The 24,576-nt window shown below is 31.5% G+C and overlaps 5 protein-coding genes and 1 non-coding gene across 9 annotated transcripts; 5 read left to right on the forward strand and 1 right to left on the reverse strand.

Annotated features, from left to right (window-relative positions):
* Window positions 1-2,726: 2,726 nt before the first annotated feature.
* LOC114939670 (histone H3.3A) lies at window positions 2,727-5,142 on the forward strand. Its single transcript, XM_029314036.2, has 3 exons — window positions 2,727-2,887; window positions 3,466-3,595; window positions 4,091-5,142. The coding sequence occupies exons 2-3, from the start codon at window positions 3,468-3,470 to the stop codon at window positions 4,371-4,373; spliced, it is 411 nt and encodes a 136-aa protein (XP_029169869.1). The 5' UTR covers window positions 2,727-2,887; window positions 3,466-3,467; the 3' UTR covers window positions 4,374-5,142.
* Window positions 5,143-5,976: 834 nt separating this feature from the next.
* LOC114939669 (histone H3.3A) lies at window positions 5,977-9,761 on the forward strand. 2 transcript variants are annotated; one of them, XM_029314035.2, is made up of 3 exons: window positions 5,977-6,188; window positions 8,347-8,482; window positions 8,819-9,761. In XM_029314035.2, the coding sequence occupies exons 2-3, from the start codon at window positions 8,355-8,357 to the stop codon at window positions 9,099-9,101; spliced, it is 411 nt and encodes a 136-aa protein (XP_029169868.1). In that variant the 5' UTR covers window positions 5,977-6,188; window positions 8,347-8,354; the 3' UTR covers window positions 9,102-9,761. The 2 variants fall into 2 exon arrangements, with proteins under 2 accessions (XP_029169868.1, XP_029169867.1); XM_029314034.2 differs by lacking the exon at window positions 5,977-6,188 and adding an exon at window positions 7,365-7,478.
* On the reverse strand, window positions 9,509-17,535 carry nudE (Nuclear distribution protein nudE). 3 transcript variants are annotated; one of them, XM_085483692.1, is made up of 8 exons: window positions 17,019-17,534; window positions 16,553-16,734; window positions 15,735-16,025; window positions 15,495-15,631; window positions 15,228-15,413; window positions 14,473-14,591; window positions 13,630-13,691; window positions 9,509-11,706 (listed from the first exon to the last, which is right to left on the reverse strand). In XM_085483692.1, the coding sequence occupies exons 2-8, from the start codon at window positions 16,633-16,635 to the stop codon at window positions 11,649-11,651; spliced, it is 936 nt and encodes a 311-aa protein (XP_085339818.1). In that variant the 5' UTR covers window positions 16,636-16,734; window positions 17,019-17,534; the 3' UTR covers window positions 9,509-11,648. The 3 variants fall into 3 exon arrangements, with proteins under 3 accessions (XP_085339818.1, XP_085339816.1, XP_085339817.1); XM_085483690.1 differs by lacking the exon at window positions 9,509-11,706 and adding an exon at window positions 13,932-14,140 and having other exon boundaries at window positions 17,019-17,535; XM_085483691.1 differs by lacking the exons at window positions 9,509-11,706; window positions 17,019-17,534 and adding exons at window positions 13,932-14,140; window positions 16,928-17,012.
* LOC114939697 (THAP domain-containing protein 1-like) lies at window positions 17,139-19,394 on the forward strand. The gene is made up of 5 exons (XM_029314096.2): window positions 17,139-17,964; window positions 18,181-18,346; window positions 18,592-18,643; window positions 18,812-18,886; window positions 18,969-19,394. The coding sequence occupies exons 1-5, from the start codon at window positions 17,858-17,860 to the stop codon at window positions 19,262-19,264; spliced, it is 696 nt and encodes a 231-aa protein (XP_029169929.1). The 5' UTR covers window positions 17,139-17,857; the 3' UTR covers window positions 19,265-19,394.
* A 529-nt stretch (window positions 19,395-19,923) lies between these two features.
* Window positions 19,924-24,028, forward strand: RpL3 (ribosomal protein L3). Its single transcript, XM_029314113.2, has 8 exons — window positions 19,924-19,983; window positions 20,362-20,554; window positions 21,428-21,596; window positions 22,136-22,271; window positions 22,379-22,565; window positions 22,875-23,077; window positions 23,326-23,481; window positions 23,672-24,028. The coding sequence occupies exons 1-8, from the start codon at window positions 19,981-19,983 to the stop codon at window positions 23,870-23,872; spliced, it is 1,248 nt and encodes a 415-aa protein (XP_029169946.2). The 5' UTR covers window positions 19,924-19,980; the 3' UTR covers window positions 23,873-24,028.
* On the forward strand, window positions 20,216-20,292 carry LOC114939724 (small nucleolar RNA U43). The gene has a single exon (XR_003821311.1). It is a non-coding gene; the product is annotated as a small nucleolar RNA U43 (small nucleolar RNA).
* Window positions 24,029-24,576: the final 548 nt, after the last annotated feature.

Here is a 24,576-nt window from a genome sequence, read left to right on the forward strand (position 1 = left end):
TATATTAATTACAAATAAGAAAAAAATGATATGAAGAAAGAAAAACCACAAAGGTCTAAAATAATATCATTATTAATAATTCATTAAAAAAAAAAATATTTAAGAATTTTATATAAAATTTATTTAATAAATTTTATAAATATTTTATACATTTATTTATTAAATATTTTATATTTATATTTATTTTATATTATTTTATTATTAATTAATAGTAATTAATATTAATATATACATCTTATATTATTTTATATATATATAATAATATATTAATATTTATTAATTTTAATATTTAAAAAAATTAATGCAAGGAATAGAAAAAACATAAAATAACGTGGAACGTAGTAAAAATTATCTAGAAAAAGAATTATTTTTTAATATGAGTATTTTCTATAAAATAATATAATTTCTTTATTTTGTAATTTTGAAAAAAATTTCTTCATTTTTTATTGTTATATATATCTTGCATAATTTTGTCATTGAAAAGAAATATTTATACTGTGTATCATGAAATTACATTCATTAAAATATGTTTGCAAATCATGTTACATTTAGTAATGAGTATTATTTTCCTGTAATGAGAAAAATAAGCATGAATTTTTCAATTTCTTAGAAGATTGCAATCACAGTTGAAACAAATTACATAAATCGTTAACTAGCAGGTTTAATCACGGACTAAATAAAATATTTTTATGCAATCATGCTAAGAAATTGTAAAATCATGTATTTTCTGATTACTAATGACATATAACACGAGATATATATAATAATAAAATTTTAAGAAAGTACAGTAACACGGTACAATAAATGAAATCTATCGTATATGTATTTGTTGGCATACGGTATTCTAATATAATCATAGAAGATACATATGAATACCGTTAATAATATAGTATACAGTAAGTGATTTTGACAAATCACTTACAATAATAAGACGCCTTAACAGAAATAGATAACAAAAGACATCAAAATATATAACTGATTCTTTTAGTTATAGAAAATCTATATTATATGTAGATTTCCCGTGATAAGACCTGTTAGTTTGAGCGATTTATGTAATTATTTCAACTGTGATTGCAATCTTTACGTCATGCATATCTAAATGCCAACTAAAATACATATACACATATGTACCTAAATCTTTAATTACAATATATTATTAATTTTTTTAAACATACGTTCCACGTTAACATAGTAAATATGATTAAATACAAATTATTTAACAATATCTTTTTTCACAAAATATATGTTTTATAATAATGAATACTTTTAATTACAGCTTTTTTTTTAGAGCGGAGGGTTTTTTAGTGGGTGAGAGTCCCACATACCCCCGTCGGACGGCCGATGGGAAATGCATAATGCATTTTTCCCTTCCTACAAAAAAAAAAAACTGATATATACAGGATTCCGAAATTCGCGAGTCAAAATAGTATAGCAAAAAAGTTCTTTAAAATAAATTAAAAAGTTTAAGCTATTTCTTATTCTAAACAATAAAATTTTTGAGGTAAAAAAATTTTAAATTGGCCAATTATAGATTACGATTTAATGGACACTTGAAGTGCGTAAAGTGCATGGTCACTACCCAAACAGCACACATATCCTAAAAACGTTCAGAGAACATTCTGAGGATGTTCGAATGTCCTCTGGATATCCTCTGAATATCTTTCGGATATGTTGTGCTATTAGGATATAACATAATCGACTCACGGATAGGCGTCCGTTTAATCGTATTCTGTAATTGGCCAATTTTAAATCTTTTTACCTCAAAAAATACTGTTTGGAATGAAAAATGGTAAAAATTTTTTTAATTTACTTTTTCGAGAAACTTTCTTTTTATGGTACTTTAATTCGCAAAATTCGGGACACCTTATATATATATATATACATTTTTGTACACGTGGTATACGTATTAAATAAAAAATATTAATATACATATATTATATTATATAACAATTTTTGTATAATTTAAAGTTTAAAGTATATTTAATTATTTATTTAATTTTATTTAAATATATATTATTAGAAATTTTTTTTATGATAAATTATTTTCCATAAGTTTTATTTTTTTTATTATTTTTATTTTATAATATTATGTTAATTTTTTGTTATTTTTATACAAATATATTTATTTTATTTTCAATATTTATTTTCTTATTTTTTATATTTTTTGTGCAATCAATTTAATTTTCAGGGATGTTATTTTTGTAAATGAATATAAAATTATTGAAAATATTTTATAAATACAATTGATTTATTATTTCTTATTTTTTATTCATTTACAATTCTGATTTATTAAAAAAAAAAAAAAAGAAAACATATGGTCTTGAACTCTGATCTTCGTCGTATTCTGGTCTATCAATTGTGGATGTAGCACGGACATGAACTAAATTTGGCTCTTTTACCGACATCGAAAGTGGATGTGGCCATGTAGTTCCAGACGCTCGTAAAATGGATGTACGTGACGCTAGTGAGCAGCCTAGAAAAAGCGTTTGACGAAAAACGGCGGCGTGGCTTCTCTCATTCTTCTCTCTGGACAGAGAAATGCTTTCATTCCCGAGTTTGAGCATAAATAAATAAAATACATAGAAGTACAGAGCCCGGAAATATTTAGCGTCGTACAAATCATGCAAGGCTATTCACGGCACATCCGACCAATCGCGAGGGACTTTCGTCGACCAATCGCGCGGCTCGAATGGAAGGGGAATACATGGAGGAGGCACGTCGCTCTTTTTCATAAACAGTGCACACTCTGCGTTCGACGCTCAGTCTTCTACGGTCATCTAGTGTTGGCGTTTGATTGCGTTTGACGTTCGCGTTGAAGAAGTCCGCTTCTAATCGAACAAGTTCTTCTCGTCGAAGGCGTTTCTCCTCGAATATCGTGAATAATCAGGTAAGATAATCGTGCCTCTCGAGAACCGACTACGCTCGACAGCTAAATGCGTGTCGACGATTCGCACCAGGAGTCCGCGCGAACGCGAAAATATTCCTCGAGCGTGAGTGAGAAATCGCTCGCGAATTCCACGTCTTCTCGAACGCCTTGGAAAAGTGCATCCAGACGTGTCCGCCATTTTGTTTATTGTGTATGTTCACTTTTGGAGGGAACTTGCCGTCAGATATATACATATATGAGTAATATCCAATGATAAGATATATATATATATATATATATATATATATATATATACACGCACACATAATTACGTATAATGATACAATTATGTGGTGACGCATTCATTTCGGCAACCTCGTGATTAATCAGCGCAATTTCGTATCGCGTGTTTCATGAATTTTCTGGAAATATCGTTCTAGCGTTTCAGAAAAAATCGTTTGGCTATACAATTGTGTTGTTCCGCCCTTTCTTTCCATCCCCTCTCTCTTTTGTCTTCCCTTTCCCTTTTCTCCTTCTCTCTTCTCGCCCCACCTTTCGCGATGGCTTTCCACGAGACTAAAGTGTCATAAACATTTCAGTCATGGCTCGTACCAAGCAAACAGCTCGTAAGTCGACCGGTGGAAAGGCTCCCAGGAAGCAGCTCGCCACCAAAGCGGCACGTAAAAGCGCGCCGTCCACTGGAGGCGTCAAGAAACCACATCGTTATAGGTATGTTTACCCCGGATTCGAGTAATTGCGATCCATTTATTTAACAAAAGAATAATGCAATTATTTCAAAAATGCAAAAGTCAATGTGACACATCAAAACTGAGACAATTTTCTAAAATTTATTCTAAATTTCAACAATATTATCGATTTAATTTATTTAATGCAACATTTTATATATTATCGCTTTGTAAAAAAATAAAACAATATTTAAAAATAATGTACAAAATATTTAAATTTAAATTAACGAGATATAAAATATAAAACACATTTAAATAACTGCATAATTTATTTAATGCAATGTTTTGTATATTATTATTTTGTAAAAAAATTAAAACAATATTGTAAAATTATATATATATATATATATATATATATATATATATATATATATATAAAAGATATAATTAAATTTAAATAGATGAGATATAAAATATATAAAATAAATATTTTAATATAAAACTTTTCCATTTATTTACATCTGTACGTCTCTTGCAGACCTGGTACTGTCGCTCTTCGAGAAATTCGAAGATATCAGAAGTCGACAGAGTTGCTGATCAGAAAATTGCCGTTCCAACGTTTGGTTCGTGAAATTGCCCAGGATTTCAAGACCGATCTGCGTTTCCAGAGCGCCGCTATAGGCGCCCTGCAGGAAGCTTCCGAGGCATATCTTGTGGGTCTCTTTGAAGACACCAATCTGTGCGCGATTCACGCAAAGCGCGTCACAATTATGCCTAAGGATATCCAGCTGGCACGACGAATTCGTGGTGAACGCGCTTAAATCATTCACGTCGGTCTTTCTCATCATTTTCTTATCATTTGGACATTGTACGTTTTTCAATCTAAAAATTATACGTTTTTGACTTTCTTCTTGTGTATATTTACGATAGTTTACACACTGCCAATCATTCTAGTAGAGTTGCTAAGAAAAAGATAACGAGCGAGTCTGTAATAGATTCTGTAATTTGATAAAACATGACACATGATGATACAATTCATGATATAATGATGAAAGAATATTAAAATAACAAAAAAAAGTATAAATTATTTGTCTTTAACATGAAAAAAAGCACTGTAGAATCAATAATTTTAGTTTTTCATATCTGGGTAGAAAAAAAACATATACAGCAATATTGTATATAGATTTTGTGTACCCTTTTCTAGATAACAAATTCAAGAGTAGCATTTTTATTTGAGAATTTAACCCATTTTGTTTTGTGGTAGTTTCCAGATTGTTATCTCATTCACAAAAATCTATAATGTCTTTACATACAATTAAAATAGCTAATACTTATATGGACTTTCATAAAATGTAGAGTAAAAACCACAACTGGAGATATATATCGCCTGTATGTGTGTGTTTATATATACGTATATGTATATACAGGCATACATATACACGTCTATTTATCAAGTGGAGAATAAGTTCGTTGTAGTATAATGTGGCATCGCATAAGTTTATTGTAGTGTAATATGGTATAAGTTTATTATAAGTTTATAGTAGTGTAATGTATGTGTATTATTCAAACATGTACACATGGCAAGTCGTATTTTTTGTTCTCTATCTCCATCCTAGAATTTAAAAAATTTACTCAAGTGATCCGTGTCTTTTAAGTGTACTTTACTTTACTATGTGTTTTATGCATACTTTATTAAAGATGCGACACTGAAAGAGTTGCATTTTTCATAAAATCCTCTCTTATTCAAATATTGATTTGTGTCACTGTTAAAATATACAGATATATAGAAGAAAAAATCTAATTTTTTTTTATTTATGCAGGATTGTCTTCATTTGTTTTTACTCGTGCAGCTCTTTCGATGTCAGCTCTATTATTATAAGTTGTAATTATAATTATGAATAATAATTATATAGCATTATTGATATTGTAAGAACAGTACAGTAAAAATACATTTTCTAATCGATGTAATGGAAAACAAATTGTATGTGTGCTTCTTTACACACACACACACACACACATATATATATTATATATTATCTAGTTCTATTATATCTAGTTTCTTTATATATATATATATATATATATATATATATATTTCTATTACATATAATGTATATACATATTTACATTTTTGTTTTACATTTACACTATAATCGAGCTGTCTATAACTCTAATTGTAAGTATACAATCAATCTCGCGCCTGTGCAAGTGAACACATTTTCTGCACGACGCTATCGATTCGTCGCTCGCGACGAGGATGATATAGTGTGTGTATGTGTGCGCGTACTGTATATGTGTTCACGGCATACATATTGCGCACAAAAATCTAGCGCAAATGCAAACGTATAATTGTGTGCGTGTATGTACATGTGCGCGCGCGCGCGCTTTCTGCTACAGACCGGACATCGATCTTTCGAAGATTTCGCTGATCGATAGTCGCGACGCTATACAGTACAGCATATCGGAGAATAGTCCTGCGCTACGTCACACGTTATTATCGCGCGATAGCCGCCTTTCTCCGCGTAAACAGTAGCGTCGCGTCATCGCTTTTCGACACACGTCGCGTATCGAACAATCGAATGAGATCGCGAGATTATCGGATCAAGGCGATATAAAAGCGAATAATTGCGAGAGCTGTAAGTAATTATATATGTATATATATATATATATATTTTATATCTTTCTCTCTCTTCCCTCATGTCGAGAAATCGCACGCATGTTTCGGGACTATTTCGCGGGTACGCGTTGTGATTTGACGCGCTGCGTTACAAGTAACCTCGGTGTAATTTAACTTTCCTTCGACCTAGAACCCGATATCATCCGAACCAATTTATTCGACTCGTTAGGATAAGAGATATTTAATATTGAGACGCGAGAGAGGGAGGAAGGAGACTCGGCTCAAGTACAATATTTGTCATAACGAGATTGTCAATGACCGGGGTTGCTCGAAGACAAAGCCTCGGACCAGCAGCCATATCCTACATATGTGCTATATGTGGCTATGTAAAGGCATTGTGCCATCTCCTTTTATATACAACACACACATATATATATATATATATATATATATATATATAATGTGTGTGTGTATTATATATATATTTTATATATATGTATATATATATATATATTTTATATATATGTATATATATATATATATATATATGTTATTTTCCATGTACACATACTTTATATATATATACATATATATATATAATAAAATGAGATATTTATAGCGATAGAAGCGGGATTAGACGCGAGTCTGCTCGGCGACTGGGAACAAAGCATCGCCGCGAAGGCTGACGTATCCACGTATGCGTCATATATATATACACATAAAGCCCCGCGTTAGTTTGGCATTCCGGCTTTTGTATCGATCTCGTCTACCCGCGCGGTCTAATCACGCGGGGGGGGGGGGGGGGGGGGCGATTTATTTACATTCACGAAACTCGTTATAATATAGTTTTTCCGCGGCGTCCATCGCGATCGATCGAATTCCGTCTCCCTATTATACCCGTCATCGGAACGACAATTTTCTCCGTCCGCGGACAATTGTTCGCGTTCTTCCGCGCGCGCGAGGAGGGGGGAGGGGGGGATGCGCTCGTGAGAGCGTATCGTAGTAAGATTTCGAGCGATTGACAGGGCACTCGCGCGCCGCACTCGATGCATCCGGGCGACCAATGCGGCGCGCCGGGCGACCGGAGGCTCGCAGTCGGATTGGCCGGCGGCGCACCGCGGAGCTCTATATGCCTCTCGCACGATTTAATTTCCAGGGGGGTGGGAGGGGGCGGGCGGGGGGGAGGGTAAGGGACGCGAGAGAGTCGTGACTCGGGGAGAGCGTCCACTGCCATCGGAGTGTGCGAGGATACGGGATAGTGTACCTAGTTCACTCGCGTCCGCTCGTGTTCGATATAATTCCGCTCGAGGTGGGTGAGAGTGGGATCGAAAAGGAATTGAGAGATTACAACGATTGCGGCGGATTTTCCGAAGACTCGAGAATCGCGGAGTGAAAAAAACTATGGAAATTCCTCTAAGCGCGGAAGAAAAAAAAAATAACGAGGCTTCTCGCGATGTTTCTCGACGGCGGCTCGCCACCATTTTGCCGAATGACGTTTTCGTGCTATCGGGTGTATTCGGATATCGGGAGGAATACGATGCTTTGGATTCGACGTGTTTTACTCGGAAAATCTCGGATTCCGCGAGAGCCGTCGTCTTCGTCGTCGGCCCCCGTCTCCCGGGGGAATCGTCGTGTCGCCCCGGGGAAGCGACGCGAATTCTTCGCCTGACAACGCGCGCTTTTTTTTTTCTCTCCGCCTTCCTCTCCCATTCCTTCGCCTCCTCGCGGGGCGAACGAAAGTTCGCGCATTGCGCAACGCGCGGCGTTCCTCGGCGCTCACGCGCGCTCTTCCTCCGCGTGAACAGCAACGGATTGTTCCCCTACCAGGATCACCCCCACTCTGCGTCTGCTCTACTAGAAGCTTTTCCCGCTCCCTCTCACCCCCCCTTGTGGTCCTGTCCATCTGTAAATGCATCGCGCGCTGCAGTCGATTGTATTCGGTCGCGCGTCAATTCGACTGTCAAAAATTTTGACAGATGACAGCTGATTGAGGAATGTCGCGTAATCGAAGAAATTGAGTTAAAAGTAGAGATGTAGAGCGAGGGAATTTTTTTTTTTTTCGCCGACTGAATTTTCTCACGCCACGCGCGACGTGCGATTTAATCTCTCTCCACTTTCCGATATGTTACGAGGGGAAAAAAAATATATAATTTAATCGATATCTTTTATCGCGACAGATTAAACCATGGCGCGTACCAAGCAGACGGCCCGTAAATCAACGGGAGGAAAAGCTCCCCGTAAGCAGCTCGCTACTAAGGCAGCCAGGAAGAGCGCCCCGTCCACCGGAGGTGTGAAGAAGCCGCATCGTTATAGGTACATTTACACACACACACACACACATATATATATATATATATATATATATATATATATATATGTAAAGCATATCAATATCAAAACATGTGGAAAATATTGAAAAATTAAAAAAAAATACAGCTAACGCACATGTTGCTTTGATTTTTCACTGTATTCGACGTTGGTACAAATTACAAATTATTAATATAATAATATTATAATAGTATAATTAATATAACTCTTATAATTAATTATAATTGTATATATATATATAAAATTTAATTATGATTATAAAAATAATAAATATAAATAATGTATAATTATAATTAAAAATGTTTCTGATATTCTTTGCAGACCTGGTACTGTCGCTCTTCGAGAAATCAGAAGATATCAAAAGTCGACGGAGTTGCTTATCAGAAAATTGCCGTTTCAACGACTGGTTCGTGAAATCGCGCAAGACTTCAAGACCGATCTACGTTTTCAGAGCGCCGCTATAGGCGCCTTGCAGGAAGCTTCCGAGGCATATCTTGTGGGTCTTTTCGAAGACACCAATCTTTGCGCGATTCACGCGAAACGCGTCACAATTATGCCTAAGGACATCCAACTGGCTCGGCGAATTCGCGGCGAGCGTGCTTAAGTGACGCTGTGTAACACATACATACCGTTTACTGCGATTATTATTATTATTAATATTAATATTATTATATTATTAATTACATACACATTACTGTTTGCAGTCGCGTCATGGATGAAGCACTTTCATTCCAAAACTTTGCGTACATATTTTATCCATATAGAGACACTAGGCGCTATCTAGCGCGCGTTATTGTTTGATTAATTTTCTATTCTCTGATGAATAAAACAATTTACAAGTTATGAGACAAAAGTTTTCTTTATTTTTTTTTATTTCTCAGAAGTCTGTTAAGTCTTCGATAGCTTTTCAGTTCAGTTATATCACATGTTTATGAAGTTTAATTTGAAATAGTTTCTCGTGCTAAAAAAGTTAATATAATGAAACACAAACAAAATAATTTTGAAGCCACGTTTGGAGATGGCGATTCTTTTTCACTATTTATCTTCTTATCATACTAATATACATAACAATGTCATTATCATTATTAGTACTTGCAAAAAGTGTGCACTAGAATAAGATACTCTCACAGTAAAGCTGAGATGTAGTGCTTAACATATTAGATCTCTGTACTCGAGTTACATACGTCATTTTAATCACCTAAGCGTTGTGTAAAAATTTGTGTAAAAATAAACGCATTTCGTATAAATAAATCTTCTAAATTCACATGACTCACTTTTATCTTACCTTACCTTGCGTTATCATATTTTTATCTAAACTTGTACTGCTCCTGTCAAATTTAAAATTCATGGTTTTATATAAAAACGTGTGTACGTCGTAAAATTAATATAATTTATTCGAATAAAATTTTCAGATTCATAATATAACATGATTTTTCAATTTACGAACAATTTTGTATTTTATCCATGTATGTCTTTTTCTCGCAATTTTATATTATAATAGTTTAAAGCGCTAAATTTTAAATGTAACTGGGCGCAAACACGCTATTTTTGACTAATTTTGTTATAATGTATATAATTATTGGAATTAATCCAATCGGTTTCCATAAAAAATACATTACCAATTTTATTTTTATGAAATGTTAAAAAAATAGAAGAATTTTTTATATATGCATAAATATGTTTAAAGTACTAGAAAGTATACATTTTTACAAAGTATATCTACAAATTATTTATGGACAATGATAAACTGTTACAATTATAAATTATACCTACATATTAAAAAATATTTCATAAATTATTTATTATGTAACCGCCTACAAACGTCACAAATATTATTTAAAAATAAATATAAGATATTCCATTGCTATTACTATTTATATTTAACATAGCTAAAGTGCTCGAGGCAATAATATGTCATATATTACAAATCACATATTAAATTTGATGAATAAACGAAAATGTCTCATAAAGAACTAAAAAGATATACATCATATAAAAGCCATCATTTTATTTTGCAAAATTTGCGCTTGTTTTTTTAAGGTGTTAGTTAAAGAAAATTTAAATTTGAATTTTTGTCAAAGCTATCCAAAATTGCATAAACTAGATTTTTACATGGCTTATTAATATGTGTTATTGCCTCAAATTCTCCATTCATATGTATAGATTCGCAGATTTTCATTTTTAAAATAATCACAATGTCGCAAAGTGTCAAAAGAAAAGAGACAAATGGTTTCAAGACAATTAATGCAGAGAAAAATGAAGAAAAAACAATACATCTCTTTTTATATAAATCATAAATAACGATATATATATATATACTTTATCTCTTATAATTTTTTGTTATTTACATGAAAATTAATTCTCATTTACTACGTACCACATAGTTATATATTGCGCGTGTGGTGATATATATGTATATATATATATATATATATATATGTATATATATTATATTAATGTACCGTAATAGGCTTGAAAGAGTTAACGTGATAGAGAAATCGATTGAAGTCACATCGGGAAATACCGATATTTTGTTATAATGACATGCTTACACATGTTTAATAAGTTTTTATAATAAAATAAATCATTTATTTCTCGTAACAAAAACGCAAAATGAAAATACTTGACGTGTTACAATGCGAACAGTATAAAGAGTATAAGAATATATATATAAATAGTGGTATTCCGTTTGCTGCATTTTATTTAATCAACATCACTGAAAAATTATCGCTTGTGATAATTACAGAGACAAATTAATGTAATTCGATATATACTTGAAACAATAGAAAAGTGTATAGTAACTTATCAACCTGCCAATTTATATAATTATTTTATATGTTTTTTTTAACAAGCAAGATATCGTAGGAAAAAATTTCGTTAACGCAGTACGGAATATCAACTCCTGAACAACTTGTAGTGAAATAAATATAAGGAGATTTATGCTTTGTTAATTTTTTTATGCCTCTGATTGTTCACTTCTGGCATGAAAGAGTATTTTCTAATTTTACGAACAACTATATAAACTTTCAAAATAACTTAATAATAAGACTTAAAGTCATTGTTAAGAAAATTTTCGCATTACATCTCTTACAGGGATTGTACAATGTGACGATGTGCGAATATATGATTGCACTGCGACATTATCCTGCGCTTACAATCGAATGTGGTTGTTGTTTCCTGAGGCTGGGCTTCTGACTTGCCGTCTAGCTCTAATTGGACAAATGCAATAATCTCTTGTTATAGTTTGTGTCTTATCTAATGCTATAAATATACATATATGAGTGTAAATATATATGTATATAATGGAAAATATGTGTGTACTGATTGATTTTGTGCATAAATTAGGTAAATACTGTTTGTACAAAAAATTAAAAGAGTTTACTTTTAAACTTTACTCTATTAACACATATATTTATGTTAGAAATTGTCATATTATAATATTATGATATTTCTATTATACAGTGTAGAATAAAATGGCCATTTATGTGCAGGAATAAATTCTTAAATATATTGTTCCATATTTTTTGTCATTTATATATGTATGTCATTTTATATCAATCAATATTTTTTTGTAATATTTGAGCCACGAATAATTTTACATCAATATAAACTGTAAACCAATGCAGGCAATTTAAAAAATGTCAATTACAATGTATACACAAATGCTGTTTAAAATTGTCTAAAATAATGTATTATTTTTTATTACAACATTGACATTAATTTTTTTAATGCAACTGCACATTTTTGTAGTGTTTGATATCTGTTTATGTGTGTGTGTATAATGTAAGAGTATGTAATTTATTGTAATTATTTTTCACAAACTTTAAACATTTTTCGCGCTTGGGCTCTATTGGCCGATTTAAAATATCATATATTATTTTTAAACATTTTGTTACTTAAATTAAATTTTTTTTCTATACACAGAGCGAACAAAAACTCAAATATTGAATTATAAATTATAATAATGTATTTTATTTGTAATATATTAATGTCTAAAATTAATTTTTTGTAAGAACTTTTTAGTATAATATATAAAAAAAATTTGTAATATTTATATATTAAAAAATAAACAAAATGTACGCAATTATGTATATCTATTACTCTAATGAAACAATATGAAATTTTGTCTCAAGGAATTTGACTACATAATTATCAATCAGCATCAATTACATTTACAGGATGTGTATGTATTATGTACAATTTTTAAATAATAAGTCTAGTTCGTGTTTGAATTTGTACAAATATGTCTGTGACTTGATAAAAAAAAGTATTATTGCATTTCTGAAATGTGTCTATTGCATTAAGATTTTCCACATGCAACAATAACATAAAAAAATTACTATATATATTATTTTGCGAAATAAATATTTCATTAATTCTTTTAACAGCAAATTATCAAGTTTCAATAGAATAAAAAAATGCATATGCACATGTAGTTTTCAATAAAATGTAATTATACATTTATTTTGAAACATATTCAAACATGGCACATGCTTAGGAAACATTATTATAAAAGGAAAAAAATGAAAATATTATTACGTCATTGTCACATATAATTATTCAACAATAGCTTAAAAAGCATAATAACAGATAAACTATAAATTTGCTACCAAATAAGATTTTTATAATAAAATATAATAATATATAAGAAATATTGACTAAACAAATTGAAACCAATATGGCATAATATTAAGGAACTTTTGCAATGTGTATAAATTTGTTTTAAGATAAAATATAAATGAAAAATCTTCATATTTTATAATAAGGGCAGTTATCTGTCAAATAAGAGAGTGAGCAGTCTATTTCTATTAACTTAATATTGCATAAAAAGCCTTAAATAATAAATATATAAATTATGAATGTCTTTTGGCGCTGACTATATAACAAGCATATTCAATGGAAACACAACCAATATATAACAGTAAGTACAACCAGTGAGAATATCATGTATCATATTTTGTCTTTTTGCAATTTTGTTTAGAAATTCATCAAAAAATATAGACGATTAATTGTTAATATCAAGCTAAAATATATAAAAATAGATACATGATATCTACCTGTGAGTACATATTGCACGATAAAACAGGAATACAACACAATTTAATGTGATTAAAACGTGATTGCTGTGTTACCTGTAGAGAACTTGATCTTCTCGAGCCGCGTTTTTACTCGTGTTCAGCTTATTTTCCAACGCCTGTAGAAAAGAATAGTTATGATTAAAAACATGTTATTTAATATATCTTACGGCTATAATTGATAATAATCAAATTACATTGACAAGAATGTTAGAAAGAGCAAAGATATCAAATTTATTATTATAATACGTAAGAAAAAGCATGGGATTATGGATATTTTCTTGACAATACAACTTAAATAAGGTTCTATGCACGGTGAATTATTACAAGCACTGCAGTAACAAAAATCAAATCGAGACCTGCTCTTTAAGGAGATGCAAAATAATCTAATGGTGAGAAATCACGTTGAAGATTTGTACGCGGTCGGTCTAGGTTGTTGCCTTATACATTGAGTAGTCGTGTGAGTCTGGGCCGTTGATAAGACAGTAGATGAGGTGGTATTTGATATCTGTCCGCTCGGACAAGTGCATTTTATTCTCCTACAGTCCATGCAGACCCATTTGTCAAGCTACCACAAAACACCAACTACGTCACACTAACTACTCTAAGCACAAATCAAATGTGATTTGCTCTTATAACATGTACAGGAAATATTTACAACCTTCCATTATATATTGCTATATACATAATTAAATTCTATTGATTTGTCCGTGACATAATATCTTTAAGCAAATATGTATGATGTTTGACTGATCAAGATGTTTATAATATATACATATAATTTATATAATTTTATAAATGGCATAGTTTGTACTATGCGTAAAGATCAGTAAAACATACAAGCCATGCTTCAAGCTTAAAAGACTACTAGTGTAACAACAAAATATTACATAAGCTTACCCCGACTTTTCGCATGAGATCACCAATCATATTCATCGCCAGTATTCTGGTACAGGGCGGCAATGGTTGACTCATATTATTGTTGTTTCCAATAACACCCCCTACTATCCCATGTCCAACTAGTGAATAATAAGAAAAAAAAAGATTATTCTGTCTTTTTCTACATAAATATATATATATATATATATATATTAATAGTATTTATGATTTAAGAAAATTATAAATCTAATATCACATTAGATCTAAATATACCATTAAATCTAAATCTATATATATATATATATATATATATATATATATATATATATATATATAAGATCAATAATATTTATATTTACAAAAGATATATTGAAAAAATCAAAATAAAGAAAAAAATATTGTCAAAAATATTTATTCAGTATTACATCAGTAATAATACTGGACTTGATTATTTTTTAAGAAAAATAAAAAGAGAGGAAATGAGGAAAGGCGCGAAGAAGAGAAAGAATTACCAAACAATTTAACAATTTTTTAAAATAAATAGTAAAGTATAAATAATAAAAAATCATGAAAAAAATTGCAGAAAATTAGTAATTATTCTAAATATATAAAAAAATTATCTTTTTATGCGATACATTTTTATCAATATCTCCTTCTAAGCTGTATAAAATTTTTCAATTTTTTATGTTTACATACTCGATTGCAGTTTTCATTAATCTCGATTTTTTTTATGCAAAATGGAAAACATGCTTTAATAAAAGCATTGAATAACCTACGTTTTATCGGTGAGGTCGTTGTATTATTTGGAGGTATAGTTTGTGAAACTATCTGGCTAGCGGGTGAATTCGATTCCAATTCAGCCTGTAATTTATTACTGTCGACAATGCTATTACGAACTCTTTCAACGATCTTATTATTATCAGAATGATGCCTTTCGTGTATTTGTATCTCCTGCTTCAAATCTGAAATAATATAAAATATTAGCTACTGTGTTGCAAAATATAATGTATTAAGTAAAGAAAAAAAATCTTCATTATATCAACCTCTAACTTCGTCCATCAGTCTTTGTACTATAACTTTTAGGCCTTCTTTTTCATCAAGTTCTGACTCGAGTAAAGCATTTTTTTCTATAGCTAAATTAAACTTAGCTTCTATTTCCTCTTCTGTGACCCTATTTATCCTATGAAAAATATGTTGTTGTTTTATTTTTTAATTCACTAATTTATTATTAATTCTATCAATTTTCTAACTTATTATCCACAAAGTAAAAAAATATGAAATACCTGTGTGCTCTTTCCAAGTCGTCATTTTTTTGTTCAATTTCTCTTATATATTTTAGAAGATGCTCCTGCTGTTGCTGTAAATCTTGTGCTTTTCCTTGAAACATAGCGCAATCTGTAGACTGCTGATCTAATCGCATTCTCAACTGTTCAACTTCTGTGGCAAGTCTTGCATTTCTCTGTCTCAATTCCCTATTCGTTTTTTCTGCTTGTTCCAAGGAGGTTTCTAATTCTTTTTCCAACATTTGTGAATTCTCTTGAAACTCTTCCAGTTCACGTTCAACATCATACTTTCTGTGACAATGTAATAAAATCATTATGGTACATTAGTCTTTCATTTATATTACAATAAATGTTTGTATTATTTTTATACATACACTATAGTGTGACTTTTTTTCATAGCAGAAGATATTTAAAACAATTTTGAAATGTGTACTTGTATATAAATAATACAAACATTTGCTGTAATATCATAAACTAATGTACTGTAATAATTTTATATTAAAACTTTATTACATATATATTATGTATTATAAATATTGCAGATGTTATACTGATTGTCATTAATTGTAATAATGTTAATTTATATGAAGCAATATAAATTTGCATTATATATAAAAAAAATATTTTTAAAAGTAGAGTAACATACATACATATTAAGGCATCCTAATGCTTTACAGTTTTATAAGTATTATTCAAGAGAAAATTAAAATATATATATTTTCTCTAATTCACATCGATAACCATTTAGTCATCATTCTAATAAGTGTGTGACTTTTTTATGTCAATAAGGCTTGATTGATACATAACATAAATTATACCTTTGATGCATTTGATGAGCCAAGTCCATCCAATATTGAATCTCATCGTCCTTTGACGAGAAATCTGGCAGATCTACATCCATTGTTGCTCTCGAAGATGGTCACACTTGTATACAATCCCTGCTGTCTTCTGAGATGTCTTTCCAAAATATGATACAGAAACAATCGTTCACACTGACATTCTGCAAAGAAGCAAGATTATGACAAAACTTTGTAATAGGCTGCAAAATAAATATGAAGAAAGACGCAACGCATCGTTATTCTCGCTCAAGTGTCTTCGAAGTTACTCCTAATAAAAATACAGATTAATATCCTCGACTCTTTAATTCCCGAACATAATTTTCTACTCAGAGATAAAAACACAGAAAGACAAACCTATCGCTTTCGCGATAATTCAGATCTCGAGCGAATACACTTGTCGACGAGATGCATAATAAATGTGTGCGTGCAACACAAGTGTCATTACCGTGATATTATGAGTCACACTGGCTGACGACGAGCAGGAGAAAATATGCAACAGACGCGTAGAAAAATCGGTGGCGCAGCAGAAAAGATGCCTAGACTCGGAAGTCGCCTGCTCAGTTTTTCGACCGCGCGTATCCGGGGCTCCGGGGGCCTGTTTCCTCCAGGAAATCACACACGTCGATCAATCCGTGGCGAAACGAACGTATCAACGAGCGAACGAGTTATTCGCGGGCACCGCCGCCGAATACTCGGTCACTGACGGGCTCAAAGATCGCGCAAAATGGCAGACAGGTTAAAGAGCCCCCGAGAACCTCTGGGCGACAGCAAGATGGTGCTCCGTAACGTTCGAGGATCCGAGCGAGTTCGAGATTATTCCCGAGACCGACCTCGGGACGCCCCGAGAAACGCGGATGACAGGTGCGATGAAATAAATACGTGATAAATGCGAGACTGCCTCGAGATGGATGTCAGTCAAACACTGCGCGCAGCTCCCTTTCGAAAAAGTGCTGCTCTCTCCGCTTGACGTTACGAAATATTTCGAAGCGTTCGATCGACCAATTAGGATCGCGCATAGAGTTCGTAGTTAGGAGAGGAGCGTGTCGATGTGAAAAAAGGCCATCGCGTGTGGAGAAATTTTAGTAGGACGTTCGGACCAATCACAGTCGAGCATTCTCGATTTAGTGAGAATACTTCGACTGTGATTGGTTGATTTGATAATCACTTATTTCTGATTGGCTCCGCCATTTTTTTTTAGAGAGGCGAAGGTTTTTGTTTTGATTTGTAAATCGTAGACAACAAAATAAAATTTGTTATTTATTGTATGAATATTTTTATTTAAAAATGCCTATATATTGTACTGCTCTTGGGTGTAAAAATACGAATGATATTAAAAGAAAGACCGCAGCACAAATGGAATTGGAAAAAACTGTCAAAGTGACATTTCATGTGTGAGTATGTCAACATAACCTAGTGCAAAATGTTAATTGAAAATGTTAAAATAAAATAAAATAATATCGTGACATTGACATACACATCAAGTTTAATATCATAAATTATTAAAAATGTTACTGAGTATAAATGTAATTAATTTTTTTATTGCCGTAAATGCGTATTATTTTTTTATATTATACAATTTAAAATATGTGCTGTTGTTTTTTCCCCAGATTTCCTTCTGATCCCAATAGAAGAAGAGAATGGATAAAAATAATGAAACTTGAAAATAAAACTCTTTGTAAAAGGAGTTTTCTTTGTTCTCTTCATTTTGAAGAGAAATGTATAGACCGCACATCTTTAACATGTGTAAGGTTGAGAGAAAATGCTATTCCATATGTAAGTATCTCAATTATAAAAAAATTATAATTTACATGTAGAAAAGATAATATATTACATATGTATACAGAATGGTATGCAAAATATTTACAAATATAAAAAGATTATAGTATATATGAGATATATTAAATCTAAATATATGCATGATTATCAATATATAAGTAATAGTAATATATTTTACATAAAACTTTTGACAAGTTTACAAATATGTATCTATAATTTTATAATCAATTGTATAATTACAGTTACCTGCTGAATATACATTTTGTGACAATGTGAACAGTGAAAATGAAACAGGTATTAATAAAATAGAAAAATATATATTACTTTTGTACAATTGTTATATCATTAAAAGTATTATGTTAAATATTTTCAAAGTTTTTTTCGAAACTAAATTTCTAATACTTTATTAACACAATATTTTTCAAGTTTTTTAATGAATTTTATATAATAAATTTATTTTAGTATTGGCTCCAATTGATCCTTTAAATGTAAAATTGGAGGAAATGGAAGATGATCCTGAATGCATTTCTGTTATTCGTAAGTTTCACATATTATATATTTTTAAGTAATTGAAAAATATTTTTTCTTGTATGAAATATAATGACAATTTATTGTGCAGATTCGACATGTGATAGAGAAACGAATACATCACCTCTCTTAATATTATCACAAGAAATACGGCGACCTACTCGTGATAAACAAACAAGTATTTCACCTGAAAGAATACGAAATTGCCCTATTGTACAAATAATTGAGAAAAAAACCCATACTGATATTGAACGTTTACGAAAAAAGATTAAAGTTTTACAACAAAAACTTAAACGAAAAGAAAAGAAAATTGAAATTATGAAAACTATTTTTGATGAATTAAAAGCAGTGAATTTGGTTACCCATGATGTAAAATCAACCATGTGATAATGTATTGTATAATGATATATTGCAAGTATGACAAAAATATAAGATTATGTTGGCATAAAAATTTATTTATAAAGCACTGTATCTTTTTGATAAAATTCTTAATAAAATGTATACGTGTCTAATGCTATATTTAGTAATTGTAATATTACAGTATTAATGCATGTAATTATAAAACATGTAAATATAAAACGAGAAAAATATCTTTTATAGATATTAGTATATTTTTTCTTCTTGTGATAGTCTTTGCAAATTAAATAAATATATTTTAAAATATCTTGTCAAATAATTAAAAAATGTGAATTAATTTTTATAATATATATAATTATATATATATTTTTTTAGTTTTATATTACTATCTTCGATTGTTTAAAAATTTATATATCTGAATAGTACTTGATTGATAGGACAGATAAAATTTGTTTTATTTTCATCCTGATTATTAATGATATTTTAAAATTATTATTGAATAAAATTAGAATTATTTGAAAAAATCAATAATGAAATTGATATGAAATTATTAAAAAATAAAATAATTATTGAGTACTCGTCGAATAAATTTTGGAATGCAATTCAAATACATTAAGAAAGTAATAATCCCTAGGAAGAAAAATTTTAACATAGGGAATTTAAGTTTCCAAAGTTCATGCCAGGGTTTACGGGTATAAAAGTCAGCGTCTTCTTCAGTTTCCTCCATTTTCTTCGTCAGCAGCATCATGGTAAGTTGAATCCGCGTCCGGGAATCTGTAAAAATTTGCAACATCCCTCAACATCGGCAGTATTATAATAAATAATCGTGTTCTTAAACATATTCTTCGAACTGTAAAACAAATATTACGCTAATATTTTAATTCGCAATATTTCCGGTTTTTTTATGACGAGATGGCGATGCGTATTCAACACATGGCTTCTCGTTACGATTAAACATTTGCAACGATTCCGATCATTCAGATGATGATTTAGATTAAAAAGTTTATGGTTTTCAACTGAATAACCTTGAAGAAAATATTCTAGGGCGGTCTGATTTTCTTTTTTCTCGAAAAAAAGATTTTTATCATTTGACCACGTGTCTCAGATTTCTCCATCTTGTGTTGTAGTCGCATAGAAAATTCAGCGCCCCTCGACACGGGTCGATGGGATTCTATCCCAAGAAAAGATCCCAAAGACATCGTGGAAAGGTAAAGGCCTTCCCGAAGGATGATCCCACCAAGCCTGTTCACTTGACTGCTTTCATCGGCTACAAGGCCGGAATGACTCACGTTGTTCGGGAAGCCGATCGTCCTGGATCGAGTGAGTGATAATTAGTAAAATTACTGCAATAATATATAATTTAAGTAAATTGTTAAGAATGCTAAAATTTGTTCAGCTGCCGAATAATAAAAAAAAATGTGAATTAATTTTTATAATATAGTTATATATTCTAGTTTTGAGACTTTCGCGGCCATTGGAATCATCAATGCAAAAGGTTTCCGGATGGATGCCGCGTGGTTTAACAGCATAATGCCGACGTTTTGCAAACGTTGCAGTTTGCATCTTCAGGGCTGAGAGCTCTGATGCTCATCGGAGCTCTCAGCCCTGAAGATGCAAACTGCAACGTTTGCGAAACGTCGGCATTATGCTGTTAAACCACGCGGCATCCATCCGAAAACCTTTTGCATTGATAGTTATATATTATTTTTATATATTCTTTTATTTTTATATTATTACTATTGTAGATTGTTTAAAAATTTATTTATCCGAATAGCACTTGATTGATAGGACACAAATTTTGTTTTTTTCATCCTGATTATTGATTTTTTCAAATGATTCTAATTTTAGCATTCTTATTTTAAATTGAAGATTTTTTGCATTTAGTCTGTAGACAATAGTATATGACGTGTTAATCTGGGTGTTGATTGATGCACATGCATTGATTCACTTCGATTGCAATGCGAGAGCTGCCTTTGATGCAGTATATTTTCAATGTTGCCATGTCAAAAAGTAATTTCGTGCACTGCTTATGCAGAATGCATGGAGCTGGGTATATTCCATAAATTCTTTGGAGCCTATTGGGCAGTGACCATTGAGACAAACCATATCTAGTACAGTCCACTTCTAAAATAAGCATTTTTTTTCCTTTTTGTACAAATTACTCAAATATAAATATCAATCATTTAATTTCAGAGGTAAATAAGAAGGAGATTGTAGAGGCAGTTACTATCCTCGAAACACCCCCAATGATTGTAGTTGGTCTCGTTGGTTACATTGAAACACCACATGGACTTCGAGCACTTGCTACTGTTTGGGCAGAACATTTGTCGGAGGACTGTCGCAGACGTTTCTACAAGAATTGGTTAGTAGGAATTATTTTATGAATTAAAGATAATTTATCTAATTATATATATATATGTTAGAACTACCTGTACTAGCTTATGACGTGTTAATCCGGATGTTGATTAATGCACAAGCATTGATTCGTCTGGATTGCAGTGCGAGAGTTGCTTTTAATGCAGTATGTTCTTAAACTGCCATGTCAAAGAACAAAACTGTGCTCTGCTTATGCAGAATGCATGGAAGCAAGGTATATTCCATATTCTCTTTGAAGCTCATTGAGCAGTGATCATTGAGACAAACCATGCCTAGTACAGTTCTTTTATTTTTAAAAATTACAAGTACATTATTATATCACACGATACTAAAAATATCACAGCTCTCCGCTCACACGATGAGAGTTATCATTTGGATATAGCCGTTTGAAATTTAACACGGTTGATCCAAAAAATGTGCCCAGTCTCCGCTCATTATGATGAGATTGGCACGTTACAGAAGTATGCAGGTGGCAGCATATGCAGACACATGCACAGATGGGCATTGCAATTGATTTTTCGACAGGTACAAGAGTAAGAAGAAGGCATTTACGAAGGCTTCGAAGAAATGGCAAGACGACCTCGGCCGCAAGTCTATTGAAGTTGATTTAAAGAAAATCAAAAAATATTGCAGCGTTGTTCGCATTATCGCTCATACTCAGGTAAATTACACAATAGTGCAACTTTAATATTAAAGTATCAGATATAATCATACTTGTATAATTGTGGAATAAAAAAATCAATTTTATTTTTATCTCTGTTCTATTAGATGAAGCTGTTGAGACAACGTCAAAAGAAGGCTCACATCATGGAGATCCAGTTGAATGGTGGAACTATCGAAGACAAAGTACAATGGGCCCGCGAACATCTGGAGAAACCCGTTCCCATTAATAGCGTGTTTGCCGCTGATGAAATGATCGACGTGATTGGAGTTACCAAGGGAAAGGGTTACAAGGGTATGTACTTATACATATTTATATATTTATGTGTTTGCTACTCGCTCCCCCACTGACCCTTGAAACTGTACGTTTGCGTCCCCCCCCCTCTGCCCATGAGAAGCATGTTTTCAAAAAACTACTAGGACTGTATGATGACAAAAGCATGATGTGCACTTATCTGATCATCTTGAGGATATAACCATGCTGCCTTCCTACTGAAGTCCTCGACCAAACAAGACTAACTGTTAATTAAGTCTAGTTTGCTGTGTATGAGCACAAACGTCTACCTAATTCTTAAATAATTCATATTCTTTGTACTTCTCACAGGTGTTACATCTAGATGGCATACTAAGAAATTGCCACGCAAGACTCACAAGGGTCTAAGAAAGGTCGCTTGTATTGGTGCGTGGCATCCAAGTCGCGTGTCCTTCACTGTTGCACGTGCTGGTCAGAAAGGATATCATCATCGTACTGAAATGAACAAGAAGATTTATAGAATCGGTCAAGGCATCCACACCAAGGATGGCAAGGTAATTAAATTTGAGAATTAATTTAATACGCCTCTTACCCTAAGTCGATCTTTGAAATCTCTATCAAACGATTGATTCTTAAATTTTGTAGAGGCAAGATAAAGTTACTTATTAGTCATAGTGCCTAATGCATAAGTACTACATCTATGCTTTAGGTCTCCAACATAAGTCACAATAAATTAAATATAAAATTCTTTATTTTATTAAACTTTATTAAAATTATTCTCATCACATTTATCTACTTCTAGATCGTAAAAAATAATGCTTCAACGGAATACGATCTTACGGAGAAAACTATCACGCCCATGGGTGGTTTTCCGCATTACGGTGAAGTGAACAATGATTTCGTTATGATTAAGGGATGCTGTATGGGTCCGAAGAAACGCGTGATTACTCTGAGGAAGGTAAATATAAAATATTAATAATTAATAATTAAATTATTTTGCATATCCATATGATGAAATTATGTAGAGCCTAGTATTATTCTGAACACGATGATATTACAAATGATAGGACTGATTAAATACTTGAATATTATTAATATTTATTTTTGTGAAAAAAAATAAAACTACTAATGTGAAACGTATTTTTCAGTCCTTGTTGGTGCATACAAAGAGATCTGCATTGGAGAAGATCAACCTCAAATTCATTGACACCAGCTCCAAGTTCGGACATGGTCGCTTCCAAACCGCCGCAGACAAGGCCTCCTTCATGGGACAACTCAAAAAGGATCGTCTGCGCGAGGATCAAGCGCAAGCTACTACCTCGGCGCCGAGCACCGCGGCTGCACAGTAAAATTGGTCTACTATGCACGTTTGATAACTGTGTATAGTGATTCTATAAACAAATTCTTAAAAATTATATAAGACTTATTTATTTCCTTGTATATATTTCCCGTGTATATGTAAAAACGTAGTTTTAAGAATTGAGATTAAAAATTCTTTCAAAGTATTTTAAATTAAATTAATTTTTACCTTTTAGCTTAGTTGTAGACTAATCTGAAAAATTTGTGTGTGTGTGTATACAATTCTTATATATGTAAACTATATAAAATATGTTTTATATATAATATATACACATTAATTCCAATTTGAAGTATAGATATCTTAACTAAAAAGCATAATCAAAAATTAAAATTTTTATCTTGTCTCGACTAATTGGGAACATTTCATCTCTTCATATTTTGGCGTTTTTATTCAATTCACTTTGAAATATAACGTTTTTTTAGTTTTGACATAATTTTTTTATTTTAATTTATAATAATTAGGGTAAGGTTTATATATATATATGAATATATTTAGTGGAACACGGCTTTTTAATGATACGCTTTGGAACAATTCTATTCATCGATTCAGTTTTACTCATTAATTTACTGCTTTGAATTTGCAATCTCAGTCGGAAAAATTTGCCTGATATAAATTAATGAAATTGTGAAAAAAATCTATTATATTCGCTCAAAAATTGATTGATCGTTGTCGACTGCGCATGTATGGAATTTA

The sequence above is a fragment of the Nylanderia fulva genome, unplaced genomic scaffold (genome assembly GCF_048542155.1).
Source record: "Nylanderia fulva isolate GAGA-0341 unplaced genomic scaffold, ASM4854215v1 Scaffold26, whole genome shotgun sequence".
In the NCBI taxonomy this organism is placed as follows: Eukaryota; Metazoa; Arthropoda; class Insecta; order Hymenoptera; family Formicidae; genus Nylanderia; species Nylanderia fulva.

Bases quoted from the DNA above. Each gene is read 5' to 3' on its own strand.
- LOC114939697 (XM_029314096.2), top strand. From the start codon at position 17,858: ATGCCTATATATTGTACTGCTCTTGGGTGTAAAAATACGAATGATATT. The intron at 18,347-18,591 runs GTAAGTATCTCA...GTATAATTACAG, and splicing joins GAGAAAATGCTATTCCATAT to TTACCTGCTGAATATACATT. The intron at 18,887-18,968 runs GTAAGTTTCACA...TTTATTGTGCAG, and splicing joins TGAATGCATTTCTGTTATTC to ATTCGACATGTGATAGAGAA.
- RpL3 (XM_029314113.2), top strand. The intron at 20,555-21,427 runs GTGAGTGATAAT...ATTTAATTTCAG, and splicing joins AGCCGATCGTCCTGGATCGA to AGGTAAATAAGAAGGAGATT. The intron at 23,078-23,325 runs GTAATTAAATTT...ATCTACTTCTAG, and splicing joins TCCACACCAAGGATGGCAAG to ATCGTAAAAAATAATGCTTC.
- LOC114939670 (XM_029314036.2), top strand. From the start codon at position 3,468: ATGGCTCGTACCAAGCAAACAGCTCGTAAGTCGACCGGTGGAAAGGCT. The intron at 3,596-4,090 runs GTATGTTTACCC...CGTCTCTTGCAG, and splicing joins AAGAAACCACATCGTTATAG to ACCTGGTACTGTCGCTCTTC.
- nudE (XM_085483690.1), bottom strand. From the start codon at position 16,635: ATGGATGTAGATCTGCCAGATTTCTCGTCAAAGGACGATGAGATTCAA. The intron at 15,414-15,494 runs GTTGATATAATG...ATATTATTTCAG, and splicing joins ACTGATGGACGAAGTTAGAG to ATTTGAAGCAGGAGATACAA. The intron at 14,141-14,472 runs GTAAGCTTATGT...GTTTTGTGGTAG, and splicing joins ATCTCATGCGAAAAGTCGGG to CTTGACAAATGGGTCTGCAT.
- LOC114939669 (XM_029314035.2), top strand. From the start codon at position 8,355: ATGGCGCGTACCAAGCAGACGGCCCGTAAATCAACGGGAGGAAAAGCT. The intron at 8,483-8,818 runs GTACATTTACAC...TATTCTTTGCAG, and splicing joins AAGAAGCCGCATCGTTATAG to ACCTGGTACTGTCGCTCTTC.